The following is a 24,046-nucleotide window of genomic DNA, read 5'->3' as shown; positions in this document are numbered from 1 at the left end:
TTGCTTATAACCCTTAACAAACCCATCAACAATTAGATGCTCGTATACAACCTCACGATAATGTCAGTTTATGTTGACACACTTCTTACATGGGCAAAGAATCATGTTCTCTTGGCTTGCATATTGAAATGAAAAATTTAGAAAACTGTAACACCCCATACCCGAGACCGTCACCGGAATTGAGTACGAGATGTTATCCAATTTAACTTACCAATTCGGAGCATAAAAAAAATTGCTTTTAAAATTAAATTCACTGTTCACAACAAAACTGTCCACCTGCGCGACTGTCACTAATTTACTTATAACTCAAGCTACGAAACTTAAAATTTAAATCCGTAAATTTTTCCTGAAACTAGACTCATATTCCTACTTACCGTATAATTTTTAGAATTTTTTACTTAGCCAATTAGTACAGTTTATTCATTAAAGTATCCCCTATTTCACAGCTCGACAGATCTGACCTCTTGCCACTAAAAATCAATTATCTCTTTGTAAAGAATTCATATAAGGTTACCGTTTATTTATTTTGAAAATAGACTCACTAAGGAATCTATAAATATAAATTATGACCTATAATTCTTTCTTCACAATTTATAATGATTTTTCAAAGTCAGAACAGGGGACTTCAAAAACCATTCTGACCCTATCTCACTAAAATTCAAATATCTCAAAATACAGAATTCTTTTGCCTACACCGTTTCTTTCATATAAAAATAGACTTGATAAGCTTTAATTCCATATATAATTCACTCTCTAATTCCATTTCTACTATTTATGGTGATTTTTCACATTCACGTTACTGCTGCTGTCAAAGAAACTGCTTCTTTGAATTAGTTACCATTTTAACATACATAACACCAAAACATATTCTTTAATAGCTACTTCAATAGCTAATATTAGCCATATCATTTGAACATGCTCAAAATGATCAAGACTCTATACATGCCATAGTTTAAACATTTTGAAAATCACATAATACCGAGATGATTATGATAGTGTGATACGAGCTCCGACGATCCCCAATTCGATCAAGTTCAAATCACTATAAAACAAAGGAAAAGAAAGAAATGTGTAAGCTATAAATAGTTTAGTAAGTTACATGTAAACAATAATTACTCATTTAATAATTAACACTTTTAACATATAACTAATCAAAACATTTCTTAGCAATTTCAATCACTTACACATGCACAATCTTACCAATTCACTTGCATATACATTTTCACACTTAACATTTATCACATATGCTCAATTCTTTCAATTGTACCTGCATACACACTTCATTTCATATTCACTTTAACCCATCATTAATCCCGTTGAACACTCGGAATATACACAGATACGTAGAGATTTAGCACATAAGTGCAACACTGATATGTAGCCGAAGCTACCACTGTTATGTAGCCGAAGCTACCACTGAAACGTAGCCGAAGCTACCACTGATCAATAACACTGGAAATGTCCACGGGCCTGCTCACACAAGCTGTCAGGTGTCTGCAACACATGCTAGATCACCCAGCACCCGGGACTCACTGTAACACTGTAACACTGATCTCTAGTGACATGTCACTTGTATCCACTTCTATTCCTAAGTTCAACCGGGAATTTACACTTAACACTTTATTTTAAACACTTTATCACTTGAATAATTCATGAACAATTTTCCTTCCACATTCAATATTGATTCACATATCAAATAAAATTCACAATTTATAAAATATATTACTATTATTTACACATAACTTACCTCGGATGCAAAACGACTATTTTTGTAATTTAGTCGATAACTTTCTCTTTTCCCCGATCACTTGCACTATTTCTTCTTTCTTGATCTATATTAACACAATTTAATACATTTTATCAACATTTCATTCAAATACAATTCATACACAACATTTTGGAAAATTTACATTTTTCCCCAAAACTTTTCAAAAATTTCACTTTTGTCCCTAAGCTCGTAAAAATAAAATTCACTAAATTCTTAAATTTCAAACTTCACTAAATCATATTTCATGCTCATAACAGCCCTCAATTTCACAAAATCACAACTTTATGCACACTTTACCATCTTTCACAATTTAGCCCTTTTTCAACATTTTCATTGAAATTCATCTAGTAAAACTTGTAGTTAACACTTCAAACATTCATTATCTAACATCACTAATCAATTTACAATTACATCATGAATGGGTCAATTTTTAAACTTCAATTTCATTTAAATTAAATGGTAGAAACATGAAATTCAAGCTTCAATAAGCATAAAAATACGAAAATAATTAAAAACGGGGCAAGAAATCACTTACAATTGAGCTTAGGAAGATCAAGAACCCTAGCTATGGTGACATGAATTTTTTTGGCAGCAAACGTCTGATTTTGAAGAAGATGGACACTTATTTTCACTTTATTTTGTCTTTTATTCAATTTGGACAAAAATGCCCTTGACCCATTACTTAGATATTTTTCTAGAAATACCCTTTTGTGTCCATAACACTAATTTATGGTCTAATTTCCACATAAACACTTCCAATTTTATGCAATAATTCAATTAAGTCATTTAATCACTAATTAGACACACTTTGCATTTTTCTCGATTTAGTCCTAAAAATTCAATTAGGCACTAAATCATTAAAATTTTCTATCCATATTTTCACACAATATTTCAATCAATCAGTAACTAATAAAAATTTATAAAATTAAACTATTTCACTTCGGATTTATGGTTACGAAACCACTATTCCGATTAGGCCCTATTTCGGGCTATCACAAAAACTCTGCACCCCATTTCGATAACCGTTGCTAACCCTTGACAAATTCATCCAAGACCGGTCCATTTCTTAATTCTTGAAGTCTGACGTTGACAATAATTCAAAACACCAGTTATAACTATAAATGAATTTTAGAAAGTTGTGAGGTGATATATTTTTATGTATTATGTAAGTTATGTAAGTTCTGTATTATGTATTATGTATGCCCCATGTAAGTAATGTAAGCTATGTAAGTAATGTAAGATATTTAATTTATGTAAGTTATGTAAGTTATGTAAGTTATGTAATTTATGTAAGTTATTTAATTTACTTAATTTATGTAAGTTATGTAAGATATTTAATTTATGTAAGTTATGTAAGATATTTAATTTATGTAAGTTATGTAAGATATTTAATTTATGTAAGTTATGCAAGATATTTAATTTATGTAAGTTATGTAAATTACTTAATTTATGTAAGTTATGTAAGTTATTTAATTTACTTAATTTATGTAAGTTATTTAATTAACTTAATTTACGTAAGTTATGCAAGATATTTAATTTATGTAAGTTATGTAAATTACTTAATTTATGTAAGTTATGTAAGTTATTTAATTTACTTAATTTATGTAAGTTATTTAATTAACTTAATTTACGTAAGTTATGCAAGATATTTAATTTATGTAAGTTATGTAAATTATTTAATTTATGTAAGTTATGTAAGTTATTTAATTTTTGTAAGTTATGTAATTAACCAAATGTTATTTAATTTGTGATACCTAAACTATTATTCAATTATGATTTTTAGTCTAAATGTCATAACAGGGATTATTAAAATTGTTGGCTACTGTAAATAATCTCATACTGTAATGTGACATTTTTAATTAAATTTTGAATAAAATTGTATGAAATAAAAAATTATTAATAAAATCGGAAATATAAATTTTATATAAATTATAAATTTAGAACAGACATGAAAATTTACAATAAATACAGAAGAGGACTGATGAATGTCAAAGAAATTTGGAAGACCTAAATTATGGTGTAATGGTGACATGTCAATGGAGCCACGTCTCCCCGTCAAGTGGCACATGCTTTTCCCATATTATTGTCCCATCAATCAAACACCCCCAAAGTCAAAAAAACACACAACCATAAAGCTTTTAACTTCAATTTTTCCTTCTTTTTCTCTTTTCACAGGAACTGCATCCCATCTCATCTCATCCAATTCCTTCGATCAAAATCCAAACCATTTCCATCAATTTCCCTACTTATGAAACAAACAGTTTGAAAAAGAAAAAAGATGAACCCTTTCCTTTGCTTTGTTTTACATCCATCAGATGCTAGCTCTTGTCAAGTTTCCTCCATGGAAACATTTTTAATTACATATTTTAATAAACATTCAATCTTTAAAGTAAAAAATAGCAGTCATGAAACTGAGCATATATAGAGAAGAAATGTAATATAATACCTGTTAGAGAATAACCAGATAAATAAAGATATCTCAACTGTGGTAGATTACCAATTTATTGTGGAATTACACCTACACAACAGTAATAATTTATTAAACAAATATATATATATATATTATTTTACTTTTTAAAATCAAATTTAAAGTGAAGGCTTAATATGTAAATTTTATAAGCACCAACTGGAATTTGTAAATTAGACCAATCAAATTTTTACATCCAGCACCAAAGACATATAAAATAGTTGGAATTTAGTTCTAATTTTAATTTCAAGTATGAGTACTTTTAATGATAACAAATTTTGAATTTAGTTCTAAAATTACAATTTAACATCAAATATTGAATATACATTTCTAATTATAGTGTTTGTTTACTAAAATGCTTCTAATTTTCAAACAATGAAAATTATTGTTTGAACAAATCAGCAAACTACCCTAAATACGAGCAGTAAGGAATGCACCAAAAATTCCAAAAAAACCGAATTAAAAGCAGTACCCTTCAGAATCGAAGCAAGAAGAAATGCAGGAAAAATTTTACATCCATTCAACTATTGATAAATGACCAAATCAGCAAACTTACCTAAGTACACAATTTTCAGTTCTCCTTCCTTCAACAGGTGGGCAAATGCAGACTCACTCACGGGAACAAGACATGATTATCGAGCGATTGTAAGGAAAAAGTAGAAGAAATAAAAAAGCTCGACAGGATCGGAACCAAACCCTAGACACGCAAAAATTCTCAAATTCCCCAAATTCCAAACCAAATTTGTAAGAATTGCTTCGTGACTAAACTAAGACCCTAAACCCCAAATTCCCAATTTACTCTGAACCTAAACCCTAAATCAAGATACACTGTTTCGAAAAAAGCTTACCTTTTAAACACAGATGACGCAGCTTTGATAGTATCCTCTAAAGCCTTCGTTTCCACAGAAAGATTTCTCCTCTCCGTTTCTTCCTTCGTTTTTTCTCTTTCGATTTCACTGCTTTCGTTTCTCCCCCAATTTTGTTTCTGCAATGTAGAATTCTGGCCACTGAGATACACATAAATTGGCATAACTTAAAACACGGTACAGAAACGACGACGTTTCGTCGAAATTTTAAGAAACATTTGCGGCGTTTTTGAAAAAACGCCACTAAATTTTAAAGTTAAAACAGAAACGACGCCATTTTAGTAAGCTGTAATGTACAATTCTGGCGTTTTCTCAATAAACGCCACAAAAAATTAACAGAAACGGCGCTGTTGAATTAATATATAGAAAATGCTAAGTATAAAAGCGTGTACAGAGACGACGCCGTTTAGCAAAAAATTGAAGACACTTTCTCGGCGTTTAATGAAAAAACGCCGCTATAGCTTGTGTATTTGCGGCGTTTCTTGACAAGCGCCACAAATAATGAAGGTTCTAATCCAAAACAGTGCCGTTTTGCTCGGATTTATTGCACATTTCTGGCGCTTTCTTCTAAAGCGCCACTAAAAATTAATTTCCTTAAGTTATACGTCGACGTTTAGCCAATATATCAAGTCACTTTTCCGGCGTTTCAAACACAAACGCCACAAAAAACTAACATAAACGGCGCCGTTTAGTTAATATAGAGAAAATGCTAAGTTAAGCAAAAATTTTAACTTATTTTTTAATTCCATTTAAACTAATATTAATTAAATACATCAATTGGTTTAGATTAAATTTTTAAAATATATTTTAAAAATACTAATTAGTATTCTAAACCCAAAACCACGATCGACCCCAAAATTCCTAAACCTTAAATCCCAAACCCTAAATCCATACAAGTGTCCACCAAGCATTGCTATCCCATTAACATATGTAAATTTAAATACAATTAATTAATCTGATTTTATTCCACCAATTGATTTTTTGCTATTTCTCTAAGAATTATTGTTTTATCGTGCTTTAATGCGGTGTTTTATTAATTATTTCAGATTGGTTGGTTAATATATAAATTTTATTTATGTTAAAAAATGTAAGAACATATTTAAAATATAAATTAAAAAACTAAATAAGATCTAAACCCTAAGTCCTTAACTGTTAACTTCTAACCCCTAACCCTATAACCGTAACCCTAAATTCATATATACAAGTGTCCACCAAGCTTAATTTGTTATTCCATTTACATATGTAAAAGATCTAAACCTAATACCCTAACCCGACCCGCCTAAATCCCTGGCTAAACCATTAATCCCTAACTCCTAACCGGCCCATAACGTCTAACCCAGCTCCTAACACCTAAACATTAAATCTGATCAGCTATTACATAATATATATATATAGTACTCCTGATCAATTACAATAACCTTAAAATAGTAACCCGGCCCTAAATATGACCTAGCTAAAATCTTAAATTAATAATCATATATATACATATGTATTATATTGAGCGAGCACTAAAAATCTTGAACCGAGATGGGATAGGATGGGGATATCCTTCGGATATAGCTTATATCGATTTTGAATAACCAAATCTTCACACAATTTTAAAGATCGAAATTAATATTATATTTTTACAATTATATAAGAAATTAATTAATATATAAATTACAAAACACTAGTTAATCTAAATTGTAAACCATAAACCCTAAATGAAATCATAAATCTTTAACACATATTAACCTTAAACCTTAAACCCCAACCTTTAAACCATAAACCATAGACCAAATACGATAAACTAAACATATATAATAACCTACATTATATAATGCATGGTTAAGACCAAAACTCTGCGTTTTGGTTAATCATTTTCCGGCGCTTATCAAAAAGCGCCGCTAGTACCATGCTTTAGCGGCGATTTCTCGTGAACGGCACTAATTCCAGTATACATCAAGACTTAAACGCTGCGTTTTTGTTAATATCTTTTGCGGAGCTTATAAAAGAGCGCCGCTAATAATATACTTTAGCGGCGGTCTCCAAAAAGCGCCACTAATTCTAATATACCTCATGTAAAAACTCAGCGTTTTGGTGAGTATATTTTGCGGCGCTTGTGCAGAAGCGCCGCTAATACTATGATTTAGCGGCGTTTATTTATATGCGCCACTAGTAACTGTATACATCGAGACAAAAACATTGCGTTTTTGTTGTCAAATTTTGCGGCGCTTATACAAAAGCGCCGCTAATAGTATACATTAGTGGCGTGTTCGCTCTGCGCCACTAATTCTAGTATACCTCAAGACCAAACTCTGCGTTTTGGTTAAGAGGTTTTGAGGCGCTTACCACAACACGCCGCTAATATTATACTTTACCGGCGTTTTACATTAAGCGCCACTAACTGTAACATACACCAAGACCAAAACGGTGCACTTTGGTTAGGATATTTTTGCGGCGTTTTCCCATAAGCGCCATAAATTGTAACATACCTCTAGGCCAAGCGTTGCGTTTTGGTTAACATATATTGCGGCGCTTTTAGTAAGCGCCGCTAATTCTTGCTTTAGCGGCGTGTTTTGTTAAAGCGCCACTAACGCTAATATACAGCGAGACAAAACGGTGCGTTTTTGTTTAGATTTTGCGGCGCTTTAGCCATTGCGCCGCTAATAATTACTTTAGCGGCGATTTACTATAAATGCCACTAATTCTTGTATACATCAAGACCAAAACGATGCGTTTTGGTCTTCAGATCTTGCGGCGTGTGACGGGAAATGCCGCTAATGATGTTCTTTTACGGCGCTTCTCATGATGCGCCGCTAATGCCTAATATTTAGCGACGATTTATTTTTTGCGCCGCTAATGCGAGATTATTAGCGGCGTTTGTAGTGCAAACGCCACAAATATGCCGCTAAAAGCCTGGTGTAGTGAATATTGAAGAAAAAAGGAAGGAGAAACAAAACAACCGTTGTACATTCACTGAACTTGGTGACTTTTGCTGGGTCTAATGTCATATAATGGGCTAATAGCCTAATACTGTTGATTATTAATAGATTGTTAATGTTTTAGCTTTCAACACAAAACTCTCATTTCTTTATACGTATTCTAAACTTCTAAATCTAATGCCAAGATTTTTTCTCCACTAACAACACAACAGGGCAGCCTGACCATACACAAAATAACATCCCAATGCCGCTATGCTTTTCTCGCTTTATGCAATGTATATAATGTAACAGCCCGATTCTTGGCCTAGTCGGAATAGTGGTTTCGGGACCACAAATCCGACGAGGGAAAATATGGTTATTATTATATTTTTATGGTCTACAATTTCACGGAAAATTTTCGTAAAAATTTCGTTCGAAAATTTCGACGTTTGGGCACTCAATTTAGTCAAAAGGACTAAATTGTAAATAGTGCAAAAGTTGAGTTCTACATCTTAGGGGTGTCTAATTGTTATGAAATTTTAAATTGGAGGTCTTTATGTGGTAATTAGACCATTAGTTAGTTGATGGACAAAAATAGACATAAGAAATGGGTGAAATAGATTTTTTTAAATGGGGCATTTTAGTCATTTGGTTATTAAATAGAATTAAATGGGAAAAAGATGGCAAAATATGCTCATCTTCTTCATGGTGAACGAAATCAGCAAGGGGAAGCCATATTTAGGGTTTTAAGCTTTCAAGCTCCATAATCAAGAAAGACGTGAAGAGTATATCAAGCGGGAAAAGAAAAGATAGTGGAGTAAAGTGCAAAATTACGATATTTTGCACCGAGGTAAGTAAACACGTGACTTAATGTATTATTTTGATATTATTTGATATATGTTGAGATTTATTTGGAATTAAAATAAATGTTTGGCAATATCCTAAAAATGTTGTTAAATCGGGAAAGGTGATAAAGGGTTGCAATATATGGGTTATGGGTTGAACACTCGGAATAAGCCGGAGTATGTTGTATATAAAAGGGGTTGCTGTGTGCTGATTCCCCGATTTATGGGTGGTGCTATGTGCGTGATCCACCATATCTTTGAAATGTGAAAGGGGTTGCTATGTCTTGATTCCCAGGGGTTGCTAAGTCTTGATTCCCGATTTCATTGGTGGTGCTAAGTGCGATATCCACCATATCTTTGAAATGAAAAGGGGTTGCTATGTGCTGATTCCCCGAGGGTTGCTAAGTGCTGATTCCCGATTCATTGGTGGTGCTAAGTCGATATCCACCATATCTTTGAAATAAAAGGGGTTGCTATGTCTTTGATTCCCAGGGGTTGCTAAGTCTTGATTCCCGATTCGGTGGTGGTGCTAAGTGCGGGATCCACCAATAACGGCTAACATTCCAGTGTTCAACGAAAAAGTGTGGAAGATGAATATTGCCATATGGTGGAAAATTTTATGGGGTAAATATTGAGTTGAATACTAAATCGACCCATGTATGAGATGGGAGAAAATATCAAAAAGCATAAAAGGAACGATTTAATTATAAACTGTGTTGAACAACAGCAACTGGGTAACTTTGAAAAAATCACCATGAATGGTGGAAAATGAATGGGAAGCTGAATAATATATGAAATTGAAGTTGAATGTATCTATTCTCATATGAAAGAAATAGAATAAGCAAAGGAGTTGTATTTTTGGAGATATCCGAATTTTACTGAAACAGGGCTGGATTGATTTCGAGATCCCCTGTTCTAACTTTGGAAAATTACCAAAAATTGAAAAAAAATAATTATGGCATGAAATTTATATCCCTGGAATCCTTATTGAGTCTATTTTTATTAGAAACAAGCGAAACCATTTTTCAAATTTTTTACAGAGAGTTAAGTGAATTTTAGTGAGTAAGGGTCAGAACCATTGGGCAGTGAAACAGGGGAAGGTTTAATGAATAAACTGTACTAATTGGCTGGGTTAAAAATTCTGAAATTTTTATGGTGAAATGGTATATGAGTCTAGTTTCAGGGAAAATTTACGGAACTCAATTTGGAGCCCTGTAGCTCCAGATAAAAATAAATTAGCAACTATGACGCAGAAAAACAGCTTGCTGGAAATTGCCTAAACAATAAAGTTATTCATGAATAAGTTTATATTTTGGTGTAGGTATGGGAGTAATTACTTATTTATCATGTGTTTACTTACTAAGCTATATGCTTACTCAATTTTATTTTCTCTTGGTTATAGTGACTTCCAACAACTCGGAAATTGGAGCAAGTCGGACAATCATCTACACTATCCTTCACATTTGGGGTATTTTACTACTAGTGTTCAAATTTTATGGCATGTATAGACAATTTATGTAATGTGGGATCATCATGTAAATATATGTTATGGTTCCTTTTAAATGTAGTGTTTATTAATAGTTAAACTATATGTGTGTTTATACAAATGAAATTGGTTGGTATATTGGAATGTGTTCTAAATTTGCAGGAGGTTTAAGCAAAAATAAGTAGGAATGCTGTCGAAATTTTTTAAAAATTTAGTAATACCTCATACTCTGTTCCGGTAAGGAATACGGGTAAGGGGTGTTACATATAAACTAGATTTGGGTACATAAATATCCTAATCTCATACAACCTGGTTTTAAAGTTTAGAAAAAAAATGGTTAATTTACCAAATCTCCTCAAACTATCACCTTTGTTCTAAATTGGTCTTTAAATTTTATAAAATTTTAATTAAATCCTTAAAGTATAATTATTGTATCAATTATATCATTCCATCAACTTAGCCCTCAATTTAGATTTTTTTTAAACATTAATCTCATTATAGCTTCTTATCATATCTGCTCTTCTTTGATAACATCTCTAAAACTACCCATAGTCCCTCCTCAACCCTTAAACAGGGGGATAATACGTTTCAGCACACTCGAACCCACATAATCTGCACAGGCAACAATGTCGATGCCAATCGAGTTAAGACTCAATCGACAATTTATATGTTAACTGTTAGTTAATACATTATGCGGAATATTTCTAAAACACATAAATCAAATTGTAAAGACATATGTACCCACTACATGGACATCTTGAATTAAAGAAACACAAACAGAGTCATTATAATTTATTTATATTATTTATTTTTTAATATGTCAAATCCAAAGTTTTGATAAATACACACTTATTTTTAATTTGATCATTGTGTTTTTAATTAATATATTGGCAATAAAGCCTAATTGATTTTTTGAATAAAATGAACTAACTGATATGATAAATTTTCATTGTAGTTTTAAAACAACCAATACAGTTACACTTTAAAATAATAATAATAATCTACTAATTGAGTCTTAGCTTAATTAGTAAGGATATTGATGTCAATACAGAAATATATGAATTTAACTGCACTAAAGCGCATTATTCTTCTATTTATAAGTGTAGAAAGGACTATAAATAATTTTAAACATTGTGGTAATCATTAAATAGAAAATAAAAAGTACAATCTAATTCGCATTACAGATTTCCTTGCTAGCTGAGCCCATTATTTACCTAAGGAGGCCTTACCCATCAAAATTAAAAGGCCTGTCTAACTAAAGAAAAAAGATACTAAAATAACATTTTTTTTAAATCTCTATTTTCCTTTTTATTTTATTTTATTTTGCTTCTTCTTCTTTATTTTCTGCTTCCCTTTTTCCTCTCTGGCAGAGATTCTATCGTCTTCTTCCTCTCAATTAAATTTCCATTAAAACAAACCCTCAAATGCACTCCTTCCCTATCTCTATCACGCCTCCGCATATTCTTGTAACCAAATGCTCCCCTTCTGTTTCATTTCTCTGGCACCTTACCACAGTAGCCTAAAGAAGTTTTTTTTTGATCCTATATACCCCTTATCTCATTTTTTCCCCAACTATTTCGAAACTCCCCTCCCAAACTATTTCTTTTTCCGTTTGCATTTCTTCTATTTCTTCCTTGTTGTTCACCTTTCTTTCTTTTTTATTTGCCCGCACTTCCCAATTTCCAGGATTGGTGCAGTTTCTATTTGGGGTTTTTGATCATCCCACCGCCACCATTGTTTTTCTTTTGTTACTCTCTAGGGTTTCCTTCCCCCCTTTTTCCTTTTCCTGTTTCAATTTTTTTGGTTTCCAGGGCCTTTTATCCAGGTTTTGTAGATGTTCTTAATCGAGTAGAAAGAAAGAAAGCAAAATAGTTACATCTTGTTGTCGTTTTACCTTGAAATTTCATTGGAATATCCCCTTCTTTTTGGCAGTATTTGCTGAAGTTTTCATTTTCTTACTTCAGAAATCTTAATACAATCTAGTATAGTCACTTGATTAATTAAAAGAACAAAGAAACTTAAAGTAACTTCGAAGTTTCTACCTTTTCATTTTAAAATCAGAGATTCTCCAGGACTATTGAAACACAATCCACTTCTTTCCCCAGACGGAATTGTTTTCTTTTTTTAAAGAATAATAAAAAAATTGTTTTTAGATTGGTTGCATTGTGGCGTGGCGTGGCGTTTGGGAGGGTTTAGAAAGTTGCTAGGGAAGAAAAGTGGTTTAGGATTGCATGGGAGAGCATGAAGGGTGGGCGGCGCTGCAACCACCAAACGGTCTATTGCCAAACGGTTTGTTACCGAACGAAGCAGCCTCCGTGATTCAGATGCTTGACTCGGAACGATGGATGAAGGCTGAGGAAAGAACCGCCGACCTCATTGCCTGCATTCAGCCCGATGCACCCTCTGAAGGTCGCCGTAATGATGTTGCTGATTACGTACAGCGCCTCATCACCAAATGCTTCCCTTGTCAGGTCAAATGCCATTCCATCTATAATGTCTACTTCTTTCTTCTTCTTTTTTTGGTTTCTATGTATTTTATTGAAAATGTCAAAAATGGATAAGTGACATTCATATGCAGGATAAAGAAGCTATAAACTTTACATTTCATGTTCGGGTGGTTGAGTGGAGGGGCGAATGTAACTTATGTTATATGTAGTTTTTAACTGTTCATGTCTAGTTCAGTGAGTTTATAAATCAATTTTAATGACCAGTTGGATGCTTGTTGTTGACAGGTGTTTACTTTTGGGTCTGTGCCCCTTAAGACCTATTTGCCTGATGGGGATATTGACTTAATGGCGTTCAGTAAGAATCAAAATTTGAAGGATATGTGGGCTCATCAGGTTCGTGATATGCTGGAAAATGAAGAAAAGAATGAGAATGCTGAATTCCGAGTAAAAGAAGTTCAGTACATTCAGGCCGAGGTAATGTTATAATGAAATGCCTGTTCTTCACAGTTCCTATATTATCTTGCATTCTTGTCTTTTCTTCTTAGAATCTATTCTTTACCATTCTATGTTTTGGTACCTTTTCTTTGCCTGATTTCTTTGAGTAAAAGTTGCACATTTCTAAGAATTGCTTACTTTCTGGGAAGTTGATTGTTGCTTTTCTTTTTCACATTTTTTCCTGAAAGTTCTTGCATAAAACTATCTTAGAATTCTTCCACGCATTTGCTTAATGGTGTTATCTTAATACAATAATTCATTTTGATATTTTCTTTTCATTCTCATACACTTTCAGGTGAAGATAATTAAGTGTCTTGTAGAAAATATTGTGGTAGATATTTCATTTAATCAGCTTGGTGGATTATGTACCCTTTGTTTCCTTGAAGAGGTTAGTATTGCAAAGTCTGACGCTTCAAGCTTGCATATTCATCTTTGGAATGATAGACTATTTAGGAATTTGTGTAAGCTTTAATCTAACCTAATGTCCATGTATATAGGTTGATATTTTGATAAATCAGAACCATTTGTTCAAGCGTAGCATCATACTGATAAAAGCTTGGTGTTATTATGAGAGTCGTATTTTGGGTGCTCATCATGGACTCATCTCTACTTATGCCTTGGAAACCTTGGTTCTTTACATATTCCATGTTTTCAATGAGTCCTTTTCTGGACCTCTTGAGGTGGCTATGTTTACCTTTCTTTTCTTTTTTTTTATGCCTTTTTCCTTTGTCTGTAAATCTGTCTGATTTCCTTTTTTCATACGTAGGTCCTGTATCGTTTTCTTGAGTTCTTTAGCAAGTTTGATTGGGAAAATTTCTGCGTTAGCCTCTGGGGTCCGGTTCCAATCAGCTCACTTCCAGAAATAACAGGTATTACATTTCTTGGACATCTAATGCTAAGCTTTGAAGTTACCCTCTACATGCAAAATTTTTCTAGTGTTTGCTTTAATTACATTGTTCAAAATACTTTTTGCAGCAGAACCTCCTCGAAAGGATGGTGGAGAGTTGTTACTCAGCAAATATTTTCTCGATACTTGTAGTTCAAGATATGCTGTTTGCCAAGAAAATCAGGGCCAACCATTTGTTTCTAAACATTTCAATGTGATCGATCCTTTGCGTATAAATAACAACCTTGGACGTAGTGTTAGTAAAGGTAGTTACATCTATTTCTGTTTAGTGGTTATTCCTTGTACCTTTTTGTGGTTTCTCTCTATTTTGTGACTTATTTTTCTCCCTTGTTCCAAACTTCTGCTTCAAGTACTATGCTGCTTGCTTGTGTTGGTCATAGGTTTCTATCCTGCGCATAACTATTTGATGTATTAATATGTCCTTTTTTCTTGTCTTGTTCCTCTGTGAACCTACGGAAAGTCCTTTGATAGATTGCAAATGCTAAGACCTTTTGAAAATATTGAATTTAAGGTGGTAGAAAGCAAGGCGAAGAGATTGTTATTGGAGGAAAGAAATGTGGCAGTCAACTGTTGGAATATTAGTTTTGTTTACCTCTGCACAGTTTTGGCAGTTACTGGAAACTTATATGATTAAGAGAGCCACATGCTAAGCACTTTTGAAATTTTGAATAAAAATTGGTAGAAAGCAAGGTAAAGAGACTATTATTGGCAGGAAGACAAGTGATATTGAACACTTCGAATCTTAGTTTTGCTTGCTTCCTTTTTTGTAGTTTTGAAGCTTTTGGAATGGTTTAGTTGACAACTTTCTGGTTGGCTGCATGCACTGCTAATAGTAGGTTTTTTTTGTGCATAAAAATAATATACTATTCCCCAGGCAATTTCTTTAGGATACGCAGTGCATTTTCCTTTGGGGCTAAAAAGTTGGCAAGATTACTTGATTGTCCCAAAGAGGACCTCTTTCAAGAAGTAAATCAATTCTTTATGAATACATGGGAAAGGCATGGCAGCGGCCAACGCCCTGACGCACCAAGGAATGATCTCTGGTGCTTGAGATTATCAAAGGATGACCAAACTCAAGAATCTAAGAATGTCTGGAACAATTCAATCAGCAAAGTAAATGATATTTCCTCAAGGCTTCAAACTCAAGGATCATGTAGTTTTTCCTCACAGCATGTTATTCATCCATCTGAAAGCACAACTAAGGTAAATGAAATATCTACTGTGTCTTGCGCTCAGAGCCAAAAGGGTTATGGTAGCATTTGCAACTCAAAGACCTCTGATCAGGTTAGATGGGTTTCTAATTCCAATCAGAATGTCCATAGTAGTACAGGTCAGAATATTTCTAAAGCAGAGACATCAGTGACTGATGTTCGAGGAAGATATCTTTTTGCAAGGACAAGATCTAGTCCTGAGCTTACTGAAACATGTGGGGAATTTACTTCTCAAGGAAGACAGAACGGAGTGCCAGAGAGTGGGAAAACCCAGATTGCTTCTGTGAGGACAGATAAGGATCGGAGGAAGAATATGGATTCTGATATGGTGGCAAGCTATAACATTAAATCATCAGGTGATACTTCTTCATCTGTTAGGTGCACTTCAACCCGTCAAAGCATTGATACTGCTGCTGAGCCAAACAGTCTTCTAAATGGTTGCCAAGATGATTCAGGCTTGGGAAGCACTGGTCAGGACTTCTCTTCAATTCTGGGGGCACAAGGAATGCATCAAGAAAAGCAAGATCTGGTGAACATGATGCCATCTTCTGCAGTTCATGGCTTTAATGGTCAGGTTCCTTTTCCATTAAATTTAGCTGCAGGTGACTTACCTTTTCCTATCCATTCTCTATCAATGGGATATGATCAGAGAAATTTGGGCAGACTTGTTCCTACAAATATAGAAATGTTTCCCCAACGATTGATCTCTTGTCCTTTTGCCAATTATTTTTCTGGCATTGGATTACCCTCAAATTCTGAGGATCCACCTGGGGAAGTAGAACATAAGTTATGGCATGAACAAGACAGGGGCGCCAATGGTGGTTTTGATCTTGATAATGGAAGTTTTGAAATACTTCAGTCAGATGATAAGCAACTTTCTACTTCACCTAGAGTAGGCAGCTCAGATAATTCTACTAAAGTACAACACAAGTTTTCTGAAGATATTCAAGGATCAACTAGGGAAGATCATATAGATGTTTGCCAATATCAAGATAATAGAGGGGGAGATGTTTACTTTGAAGAAAAAATTGTAAGTTCTAGACACTTAGCTGTTTCACATGCTAGTTCATACAGAAGTAAAACCTCATCAGAAAGTTCTTTGGAAGGGTTATCAGCTAAGATCCCTAAGCCATCTAAGGAGAAACGGGGTAGGAAAACAGCTGCTTCTGTGCTTCCTTCTGCTGCATGTAGGAAAGGTAAGATTGTATCTGAGCATTCCTCTCAGGCAGATGATGGCAGAGACTGGAATTCACCATCAATACCTGGAACTGAAATGGCTGAAAGAACTACTGGACCTCAGCTGGTTGGTTCTTTACCCGTTACAAAGCATCAAATTTCTGGATATGAGACAGCTCAGACAAATGGCTCAGATCCACTGATACCTGTTGCTCTGTTCCCCTTAGGTCCAGGTTCAGGGAAAAGAACTACAGATAATTCTGGACTGTCCACCTTAGCCTTCACAATAACAGGGCCACCGGTTCCATTTTTGTTTTGCCCTTTTCACAACATTCCAGCAGACACAGGAACTCCAGAAGCATCTACAAGCCATGTTAGTTGGGATGAAGGTTCTGAGAACACTGATTCTGGTCTAAATTTCGAATCATCTGAGAGACTTGATCAGTCTGAGGTGTTAAGTACTTCTAGTTCTATGAGAAAGGTCATGTCTCTTGAGCCAGCGGAGCATAAATCTGACATTCTTAATGGTGACATTGCTAGCCATTGGCAAAACTTGCAGTATGGACGGTTTTGCCAAAATTCACGATTTTCTCCACCTATGATTTATCCTTCACCTGTTGTGGTGCCACCCATTTATTTACAAGGTCATTTCCCATTAGATGGTCCTGGGAGACCTCTTCCATCTAATCTGAGTCTTTCTCAACTTATGAATTATGGACCTCGTATTTTCCCTGTTGCTCCTCTCCAATCTGTCTCAAGTAGACCTGCGAGTCTATACCAACGGTATGTTGATGAGATGCCAAGATATCGTAGTGGTACTGGGACATACCTGCCAAATCTCGTAAGTGACATTGACAATCTGTAATTAGCTTTATTACCTTAAACTTTTTTGCCCTTGAAACTTGCGTTTATTGGAGAATAATGTTGGTCTCATTGTCCTATTTCTTTTGGTTCTCCATTAAGTGGTTATGTGCTCTCAGAGTGGAATCATCGGAAATGCAAATCTTATATTGGTTATAAGATGCCAACGTCATTATTTATTTTCATCAGATATTTGAAGTGGTCTTAATGTTTCTTGGCTCACATTTCTGTGACTTTTAACCTTAAGAACTACACCCTTCAATAAATATTTTATGCAATTTTTTTTCTACTTCAGAAAGCTTCAATGAGAGAACGTCATTCTGCAAATTCAAGGAGGGAAAAACATAATTATGACAGAAATGGCCAGCAGGGTGATAGAGAAGGGAACTGGAATGGCAATTCAAAGTACCGAGCTGTTGGGCGTAGCCAAAGTCGCAATCAGAATGAAAAATCAAAGTTCTCATTTGACCAATTGGCAGATGTTGGTGGTGAAAGCAGAACTGAGAGGCCTTGTGGCTCACGTAGACATGATTCATTTACATCATACCAGTCTCACAATGGATCAGTCCACTCAAACTCTTCACCAAGTAGTTCTGCTAACCTGCCATATGGCATGTGCCCGCTGCCAGCTATGAACCTCAATGGGGTGTCATCTAATGGACCTCCCATTCCATCTGTTGTGATGCTGTATCCTTATGATCATAATTCTGCTTGTGGTTCCCCTGCTGAACCGCTAGACAATGGCTCTCTTGGAACGATGGGTTTCTCAGGTGTGAATGAAGTATCACAGCTAAGCAATGGAAGGAGCTCTGGTGGAGTATTTGACAAGCAAATATTTCATGGTACCTCTGCTCAACGATTTTAACCAGACCAGCCTTCTTCTCCCCACCTCCAAAGGTAAATTGTCTTCTGGTTTGTCTAAGGTAGTTTATTATTGAAAGCTTCCAGTACCCTGCACCTATACTGTTGTCCTACTGCCTTTGCAGGTCTAGCTATAGATTTTTTGGTGTAGTAATTTCTATGGCCAACTCAATGAGCTGTGTGGTTGTCTCTTGGTCTAGGACTTGACATATATTGCAGGACTGAATTGAATTCAAATTGGATAATAATTGATTACCCACCCCTTAAAGTCTATACATTTTATATTCTGATTTTATTTTGAATATGATTTATTTATCTTAGCAGGGGATTTGGTTCTATTGCCAGATCAGCGGCCCAGAAGATGGGGATTCCCCCCACCCGCTTGCTTTTAACATTTGCGGGAAGAATTTGATGATGGTGGAACCCTATGAAGAGGGAACCCCTCCTTAACACGCTTTTTTGTGTTCTCAATCTCACTCATGAAAGCAACAAGTGGTTTTTCTGATTCATTGATTCCTAATGGTTTTCTCGGAAAATGGGTCACCCATGTTTCTTGGCTTGTGCCCTTCTATACATATACTATGAACGATGGAAAATCTTTTGCTGAAGGTGCTCTATATTTTTTTATGAAGACATAACAGAGTAATGATGAGAGACTTATATGCAGGACTCGTAGGATAGTTAAAATTTAGGTTTCGATACGTTGCAACTCAAATAGGTGCTCCTCAGAATTCAGTCATTTTTATAAATTGCAATTACTAGGATTTCCCTTCCTCACAAATGTAATAGGATTCGATCATTTTTTGATTTCATAATTTCATTACTAGCTTTCATTGAACCAGTATGTCTTCATGGTAAGAAAAAAGCAATATAGAAATAATCAATATTTCAGAAAATAAATAAAGACCCTTCATTGTACGTTGCGTTCAATGTTCAAAGTCTCTCTTTTGAGGTATTCAGTTAACTTGATGATACTCCTAGATAAGATGTGATGTGATGCCGAGGTGAAGAATACCAAGATGATTGGTTTTTCCAAAGCATTGCTATGTATTAATAAACAACGTCCATGTCGGTGCTGCAATGCCACTTCATCCATTTCGGGAGGATGAAAGATGACAACAATTACTTAAATATCTGATGATATGCAAAAATAAAATAAAAAATTTGAATATTTAAAATATTCAAGGGGTATGTTGATAATTGGAGATGCCTGAATCACTGGTTCAGCTCCAGGAGTCTTTATCTGACACGCAGTCCAGGGATATTCCTTAGGCCCATCTTTGAAAGTACGAGCTTGGGAATTGCAGGAGGGTTGTCAAGACCCATGCTTCTGCTGAACTCATTTGCGAGCTCCACCAGTCTGTATTTATCCCTGCCTATGTTCTTATCAGAATTGTAATAACCAAGCCATGCCTGATAAGCTGATTCTTTGCTCTTCATCTCTACATTGGAAAGTGCCCGTCCCACCTGTTCAACCATATTTTAACACCATTAAATTGAATACTACCCTTCGGACAAAAAAAAATGAATACTACCCAATTTGTAAAAAAAAAAAAAGATCATGAGTTCTTCCTCGTAGTTATGCAAGAATGAGGAATAAAATGCCCAAGGCACATTCTACTAAGCTTACCTTTTTCTTTGTTTCTGGGTCCAAAGAAGGCAATGGAGCCTTTGTTATTGGCAAATCCTTGACGCAAGACAGAAATTTTTCCTCCCATGGTGCTAGTAAGAGTATTCCTTGCCCTTCTTTACCCTTACGCCCAGTTCTACCTAGCCGATGTATATACTGTTCTCTATCAGATGGCATGCCCACCTGTGATGGTTTGAAAGAAAAATATGTAAAATATAATATCAACAGCAAATGAAAATTTTGCAAAGTATACATTGAAGAAAAGTTTGAGATGAAGAAGAAATTTATTCTTCTTCAGAAATTTGAACAGAATATAGGAAGCTCATGGTAATTTAAAAAAAGCCATGCACTTGGATACAGAGTAGGATTTCTCAGTACAGGTTTGAATCGTATCAGTATTTTAATAGAACCATGAAATAAAAAGGTGGGACCTAAATTCTAATTAGAAAAATAATGCTTACCTGGAGGACAAGTGTAACATCAGGATAATCAACCCCTCGAGCAGATACATCTGATGTTACAAGAATAAGTCCTTTTGACTTCCGGAATTCATCAGATACCCTTGTTCTGTAACTCTGTGATTTTCTTGAATGGATCTCTCTAACATTCAGGTTCAGTTCACGAAGAACATCTGCTACCAACTTCGTTACCATAGCAGTAGTGCAGAATACGAGAACCTGCAGAGTTAGATTGCTAGATTACATGGTTTGTTTAAGGATCAAGAAAATGATGAGCATAAGCAACATTTTGGAGAAAAACACATCAGCTTTGAAGTTCCAGTACTAAACACTTGAGGATTCGGGCCAACAACACTTTTATAGTAGCAAAGGCTTTGGAGACTAACAAAAATAATTTTTTTCTAACCATAGCTAATAAGCTTAAGTAAAGGACCGTAAGTAAAATTACACCTTATAGTCAACATCATCTGCAATATGTTCTTTCAGAAGAACATACAGTAGGGAAAACTGCATATCTAGTGGAGCAACCATGTGCACTTGTCGGACCTGAAATATCCAAAATTTAACAATTAAAAAGAAATTCCATTTTACACAAAAAAGAACATATCAGACTGCAAAATCTACCAGTGAATGTGTATCCTCAGTGCCTTCTTGAACCGTATTGATGAATTCATGATCTCTTCTAAGTGCAACGTGGCAGATTTGATGGACCTTCACACCAATAGCAGTTTAGAATTTTTTTTTCAAATTTGTGAAACATAAATAGGCAATACACACTGAGGTTAAAGAAAGAAACCTCCTCAGGAACTGTTGCAGAAAATAGAAGTGTCTGTCTTTGTTTTGGAACAGCAGCAATTATCCTTTCTATGTCTTTACGAAAACCCATGGCTAGTAAACGATCTGCTTCATCAAGTACAAGGACCTTCACACCCATCAGCTTTGTTGCAAACCCAGCAGTATTCTCAAGATGGTCTCTGAGCCTTCCAGGTGTAGCAACAAGAATCTGCAAGTTAAAATGGAAGTAAAATGTAACATCATCCTACCATAACATGGCCTTGACAGTAATGTAGTATTAACCACAGTGAAGACCCAGAGACTAGTTGACAGAGAAGTGATGCTCCGTCTATTTGATTGATTAATACAATCTAAAGTTTTATCCATGTCAATTCCCCCAGTCTAATTCCAGTCCAGGACACTTCAACAGTTTAACAATGTAAATAAGGATCAAGACATACATCTCCGTTCATGATAACAAACTAACCTGGCAAGGGTTTGCTTGCAGGTTTTTTTGCTCTAGAGCAAGTCTTGTACCTCCAATCACAACCTGAACACCGATAGATGGGTGATACTTCAGCAACTTCTTAGCTTCTGAAGCAGCTTGAATCGCAAGCTCTCGAGTTGGGCATATTACAAGTACATGAATTGGTGGCCGCTTAACATCACGATCAACAGGAGGCAGTTTTGAAACAATTTCAATTGATGGAAGCTGAAAATAAAGAACAGAGAATAAGGAAAGCGAACAAATGCAACACATTCACAATTGCAATTGCTGCTCATAATAATTAGAAACTAGAAGGATTTTACAGAATATCATGATGCCTATAAGTAATCTCTCTCCCTAAAATAGAAAACAAAGTTAAGAACAGGAGATTGCAAGAAAAAGAACTTGTTTTCCTGGGTATATATTTACTTCTCTTTTTCCTCACTGAAAAATGGTCATTTAAGTCTTACGAAAAGAAACTCAAAACCTTTTATAGTTTTGATGGTGCAAAACATGTAGAGGTCACGAGAGAAAAAGGGGTCATATGGCAGATATTAACCCCCAACTAACGGATGAGGTGAACTCAAACCTACAAAAGCAGCAGCTTACCAAAAATGCTACCGTCTTTCCAGTGCCTGTTTTGGCCTTGGCTAGTACATCCTTGCCTGAATTATAAAAAAAAATTGTGATTAGCTGTAGGGATCCAAAAATATGCATAACTGGAAAACAATATCCAAAGAACAAAATTACAGGCAATATCATTTCAGAACATCAACTGATTAGCAGCCTAAAGGTACAGCTCAAGCCAGCATTGTAGTTAGGCTAATATCAAGCTGAAGAAATGTAAACCACACAGATAACCATTTGAGGCTCAGGCTACCTTTTAACCATTCTATAGGTAATTCTTTAGAAGATACTTAAACAAAGGAAATTCTAAAACTGCATACAGTTGCATTCATACTTACAGTACTTTTGACTTCCTTACCATAAACAATGAAAGCGTTCCACAGTAAAAAAACAAGGCATAGTTTGTTGAAAGATCCCAAACGAACCTTTGAGTATTACTGGAAGAGTTGCCTCCTGTACAACGGTCATCTTCTCATAACCAGCATCCTTAATTCCCTTCAACGATAGGGGGGATATTGAAATTTGATCAAATCTACAAGCAAAACAAAAGATCAGACATTTACAAAATCCTAAGACACATGAACCATTTCTCATAAAATTTGATAAATTTAGACCTTGTTTCACTCAGATATGACTCAGATTTCCCTTGTGAACTTCTAGAAGTCACTGTTTGGTCAGCATCCTTCTCTAATCCGAGTGCATAACTCGCTTTCTTCCTTAAAATTATATAATCATCCTCAGCAGCGGCATTAATATCACTATCTTCTCCACTAAGAAAATTCTCCAATCCTTTCATTTCCCGACCTTTTTCCTCTTCACTAGCATCGGTATCTTCCTCTTCATGAAAGTTTGATTTTCTTCCCAAATCCATTCTTCTTCCACTCCCCGCATTTCCTGAACCCAAACCCCTCTCATTTCTCTTTCCTCTCCGTGAATCCATTTTTGTTTTCTCTCTTTTCACGCCGCGAGATTTTCTACTCGAATACGATTCGTCATCCTCATCGCCATCGTCATCACTGTCTTTATCTTCTAATTCACCACCAAACCGTTTACTGAACCGGGACTTCCTCGAAATAGAATCGCCGAAGTTGCCCCGTGTTTCCCTCTTGCTCGACTCACGAAAATTGTCGAACTCACTCTCTCTTCTCCACTTCACAGAAACGCCGTTTCTCTTTCTATCACTACTCGTAACTCTATTGCGTTGTCTATCTGCATCTAATTCCTCATCTTCGCTAGTGAGTCGACCACGGAACGAATCGGTTCTCAACTCGCCGACCCAGTCACTGAGTTCGGCCTCGTCCTCGATCAGACTCTTCGAGGCACGAACATCTCCTCTGATTTTAGGAGCGAACTCGGAGCTTGCCCTCGACCTAGGTCGAGACGGCCTGGTGGAAAGGCTCCGCGTAATGAGTTTCCCATTAAAGCGAGGCGATAAGCCAAGGAACTTGAGTTTAAAAGGGAAAACACGATTTAAAACAGGTATGGACCCATTAAAGCAAATGGTTCGCGCAGGTTTCATGCTGGGAAAACCAGTTACCGGTAGAGAAGGGCTGAGAACACGAAGATGAGGAATAAATTTTATAACCATTTGCTTGCCCAGAATTCAGGGCTGAGAAGAGTGGCGTGGTAGTCGTTTTTTGAGGGTTTAAAAGTTTTGAATGGAACGGGGATAGGGTTTTAGCCTTACGCGAACGAAGAAAAAGAGTGCGTTAAACGATGTCGTTTCTTAATTTTCTGACTGAACCTGGACCGTAGACCCAATATCTGACTTATCCGG

The 24,046-nt window shown here is 35.2% G+C and overlaps 2 protein-coding genes across 5 annotated transcripts; one reads left to right on the top strand and one right to left on the bottom strand.

The window, feature by feature from the left end:
- The first annotated feature begins 11,661 nt into the window (after positions 1-11,661).
- On the top strand, positions 11,662-19,131 carry LOC105802792 (uncharacterized). Of its 4 annotated transcripts, none has more exons than XM_052624430.1 (9): positions 11,662-12,806; positions 13,068-13,256; positions 13,573-13,665; positions 13,775-13,957; positions 14,044-14,146; positions 14,256-14,429; positions 15,059-17,412; positions 17,728-18,329; positions 18,618-19,131. In XM_052624430.1, the coding sequence occupies exons 1-8, from the start codon at positions 12,567-12,569 to the stop codon at positions 18,295-18,297; spliced, it is 3,906 nt and encodes a 1,301-aa protein (XP_052480390.1). In that variant the 5' UTR covers positions 11,662-12,566; the 3' UTR covers positions 18,298-18,329; positions 18,618-19,131. The 4 variants fall into 4 exon arrangements, with proteins under 4 accessions (XP_052480390.1, XP_012490096.1, XP_012490098.1 ...); XM_012634642.2 differs by having other exon boundaries at positions 14,253-14,429; XM_012634644.2 differs by having other exon boundaries at positions 14,253-14,429; positions 18,615-19,131.
- Positions 19,132-19,320: 189 nt separating this feature from the next.
- LOC105802793 (DEAD-box ATP-dependent RNA helicase 31) lies at positions 19,321-23,936 on the bottom strand. Its single transcript, XM_052624431.1, has 10 exons — positions 22,884-23,936; positions 22,695-22,801; positions 22,252-22,307; positions 21,643-21,867; positions 21,178-21,384; positions 21,006-21,092; positions 20,832-20,927; positions 20,385-20,600; positions 19,924-20,106; positions 19,321-19,760 (listed from the first exon to the last, which is right to left on the bottom strand). Exons 1-10 carry the CDS (start codon positions 23,855-23,857, stop codon positions 19,533-19,535), a joined length of 2,379 nt encoding a protein of 792 aa, XP_052480391.1. The 5' UTR covers positions 23,858-23,936; the 3' UTR covers positions 19,321-19,532.
- Between the last annotated feature and the right edge of the window lie 110 nt (positions 23,937-24,046).

Source organism: Gossypium raimondii, chromosome 11 (genome assembly GCF_025698545.1).
Source record: "Gossypium raimondii isolate GPD5lz chromosome 11, ASM2569854v1, whole genome shotgun sequence".
Taxonomy (NCBI): Eukaryota; Viridiplantae; Streptophyta; class Magnoliopsida; order Malvales; family Malvaceae; genus Gossypium; species Gossypium raimondii.
Note: the sequence above shows the minus strand (reverse complement) of the source record. Positions and strands in the feature narration are given on the sequence as shown.

Coding starts and splice junctions, on each gene's coding strand:
- LOC105802792 (XM_012634642.2), top strand. CDS start 12,567: ATGGGAGAGCATGAAGGGTGGGCGGCGCTGCAACCACCAAACGGTCTA. Junction 14,147..14,252: donor CTCACTTCCAGAAATAACAG/GTATTACATTTC, acceptor TACTTTTTGCAG/CAGAACCTCCTCGAAAGGAT. Junction 17,413..17,727: donor GGACATACCTGCCAAATCTC/GTAAGTGACATT, acceptor TTTCTACTTCAG/AAAGCTTCAATGAGAGAACG.
- LOC105802793 (XM_052624431.1), bottom strand. CDS start 23,857: ATGGTTATAAAATTTATTCCTCATCTTCGTGTTCTCAGCCCTTCTCTA. Junction 22,308..22,694: donor TCTTCCAGTAATACTCAAAG/GTTCGTTTGGGA, acceptor TTTATAATTCAG/GCAAGGATGTACTAGCCAAG. Junction 20,928..21,005: donor CTGAGGATACACATTCACTG/GTAGATTTTGCA, acceptor TGGATATTTCAG/GTCCGACAAGTGCACATGGT.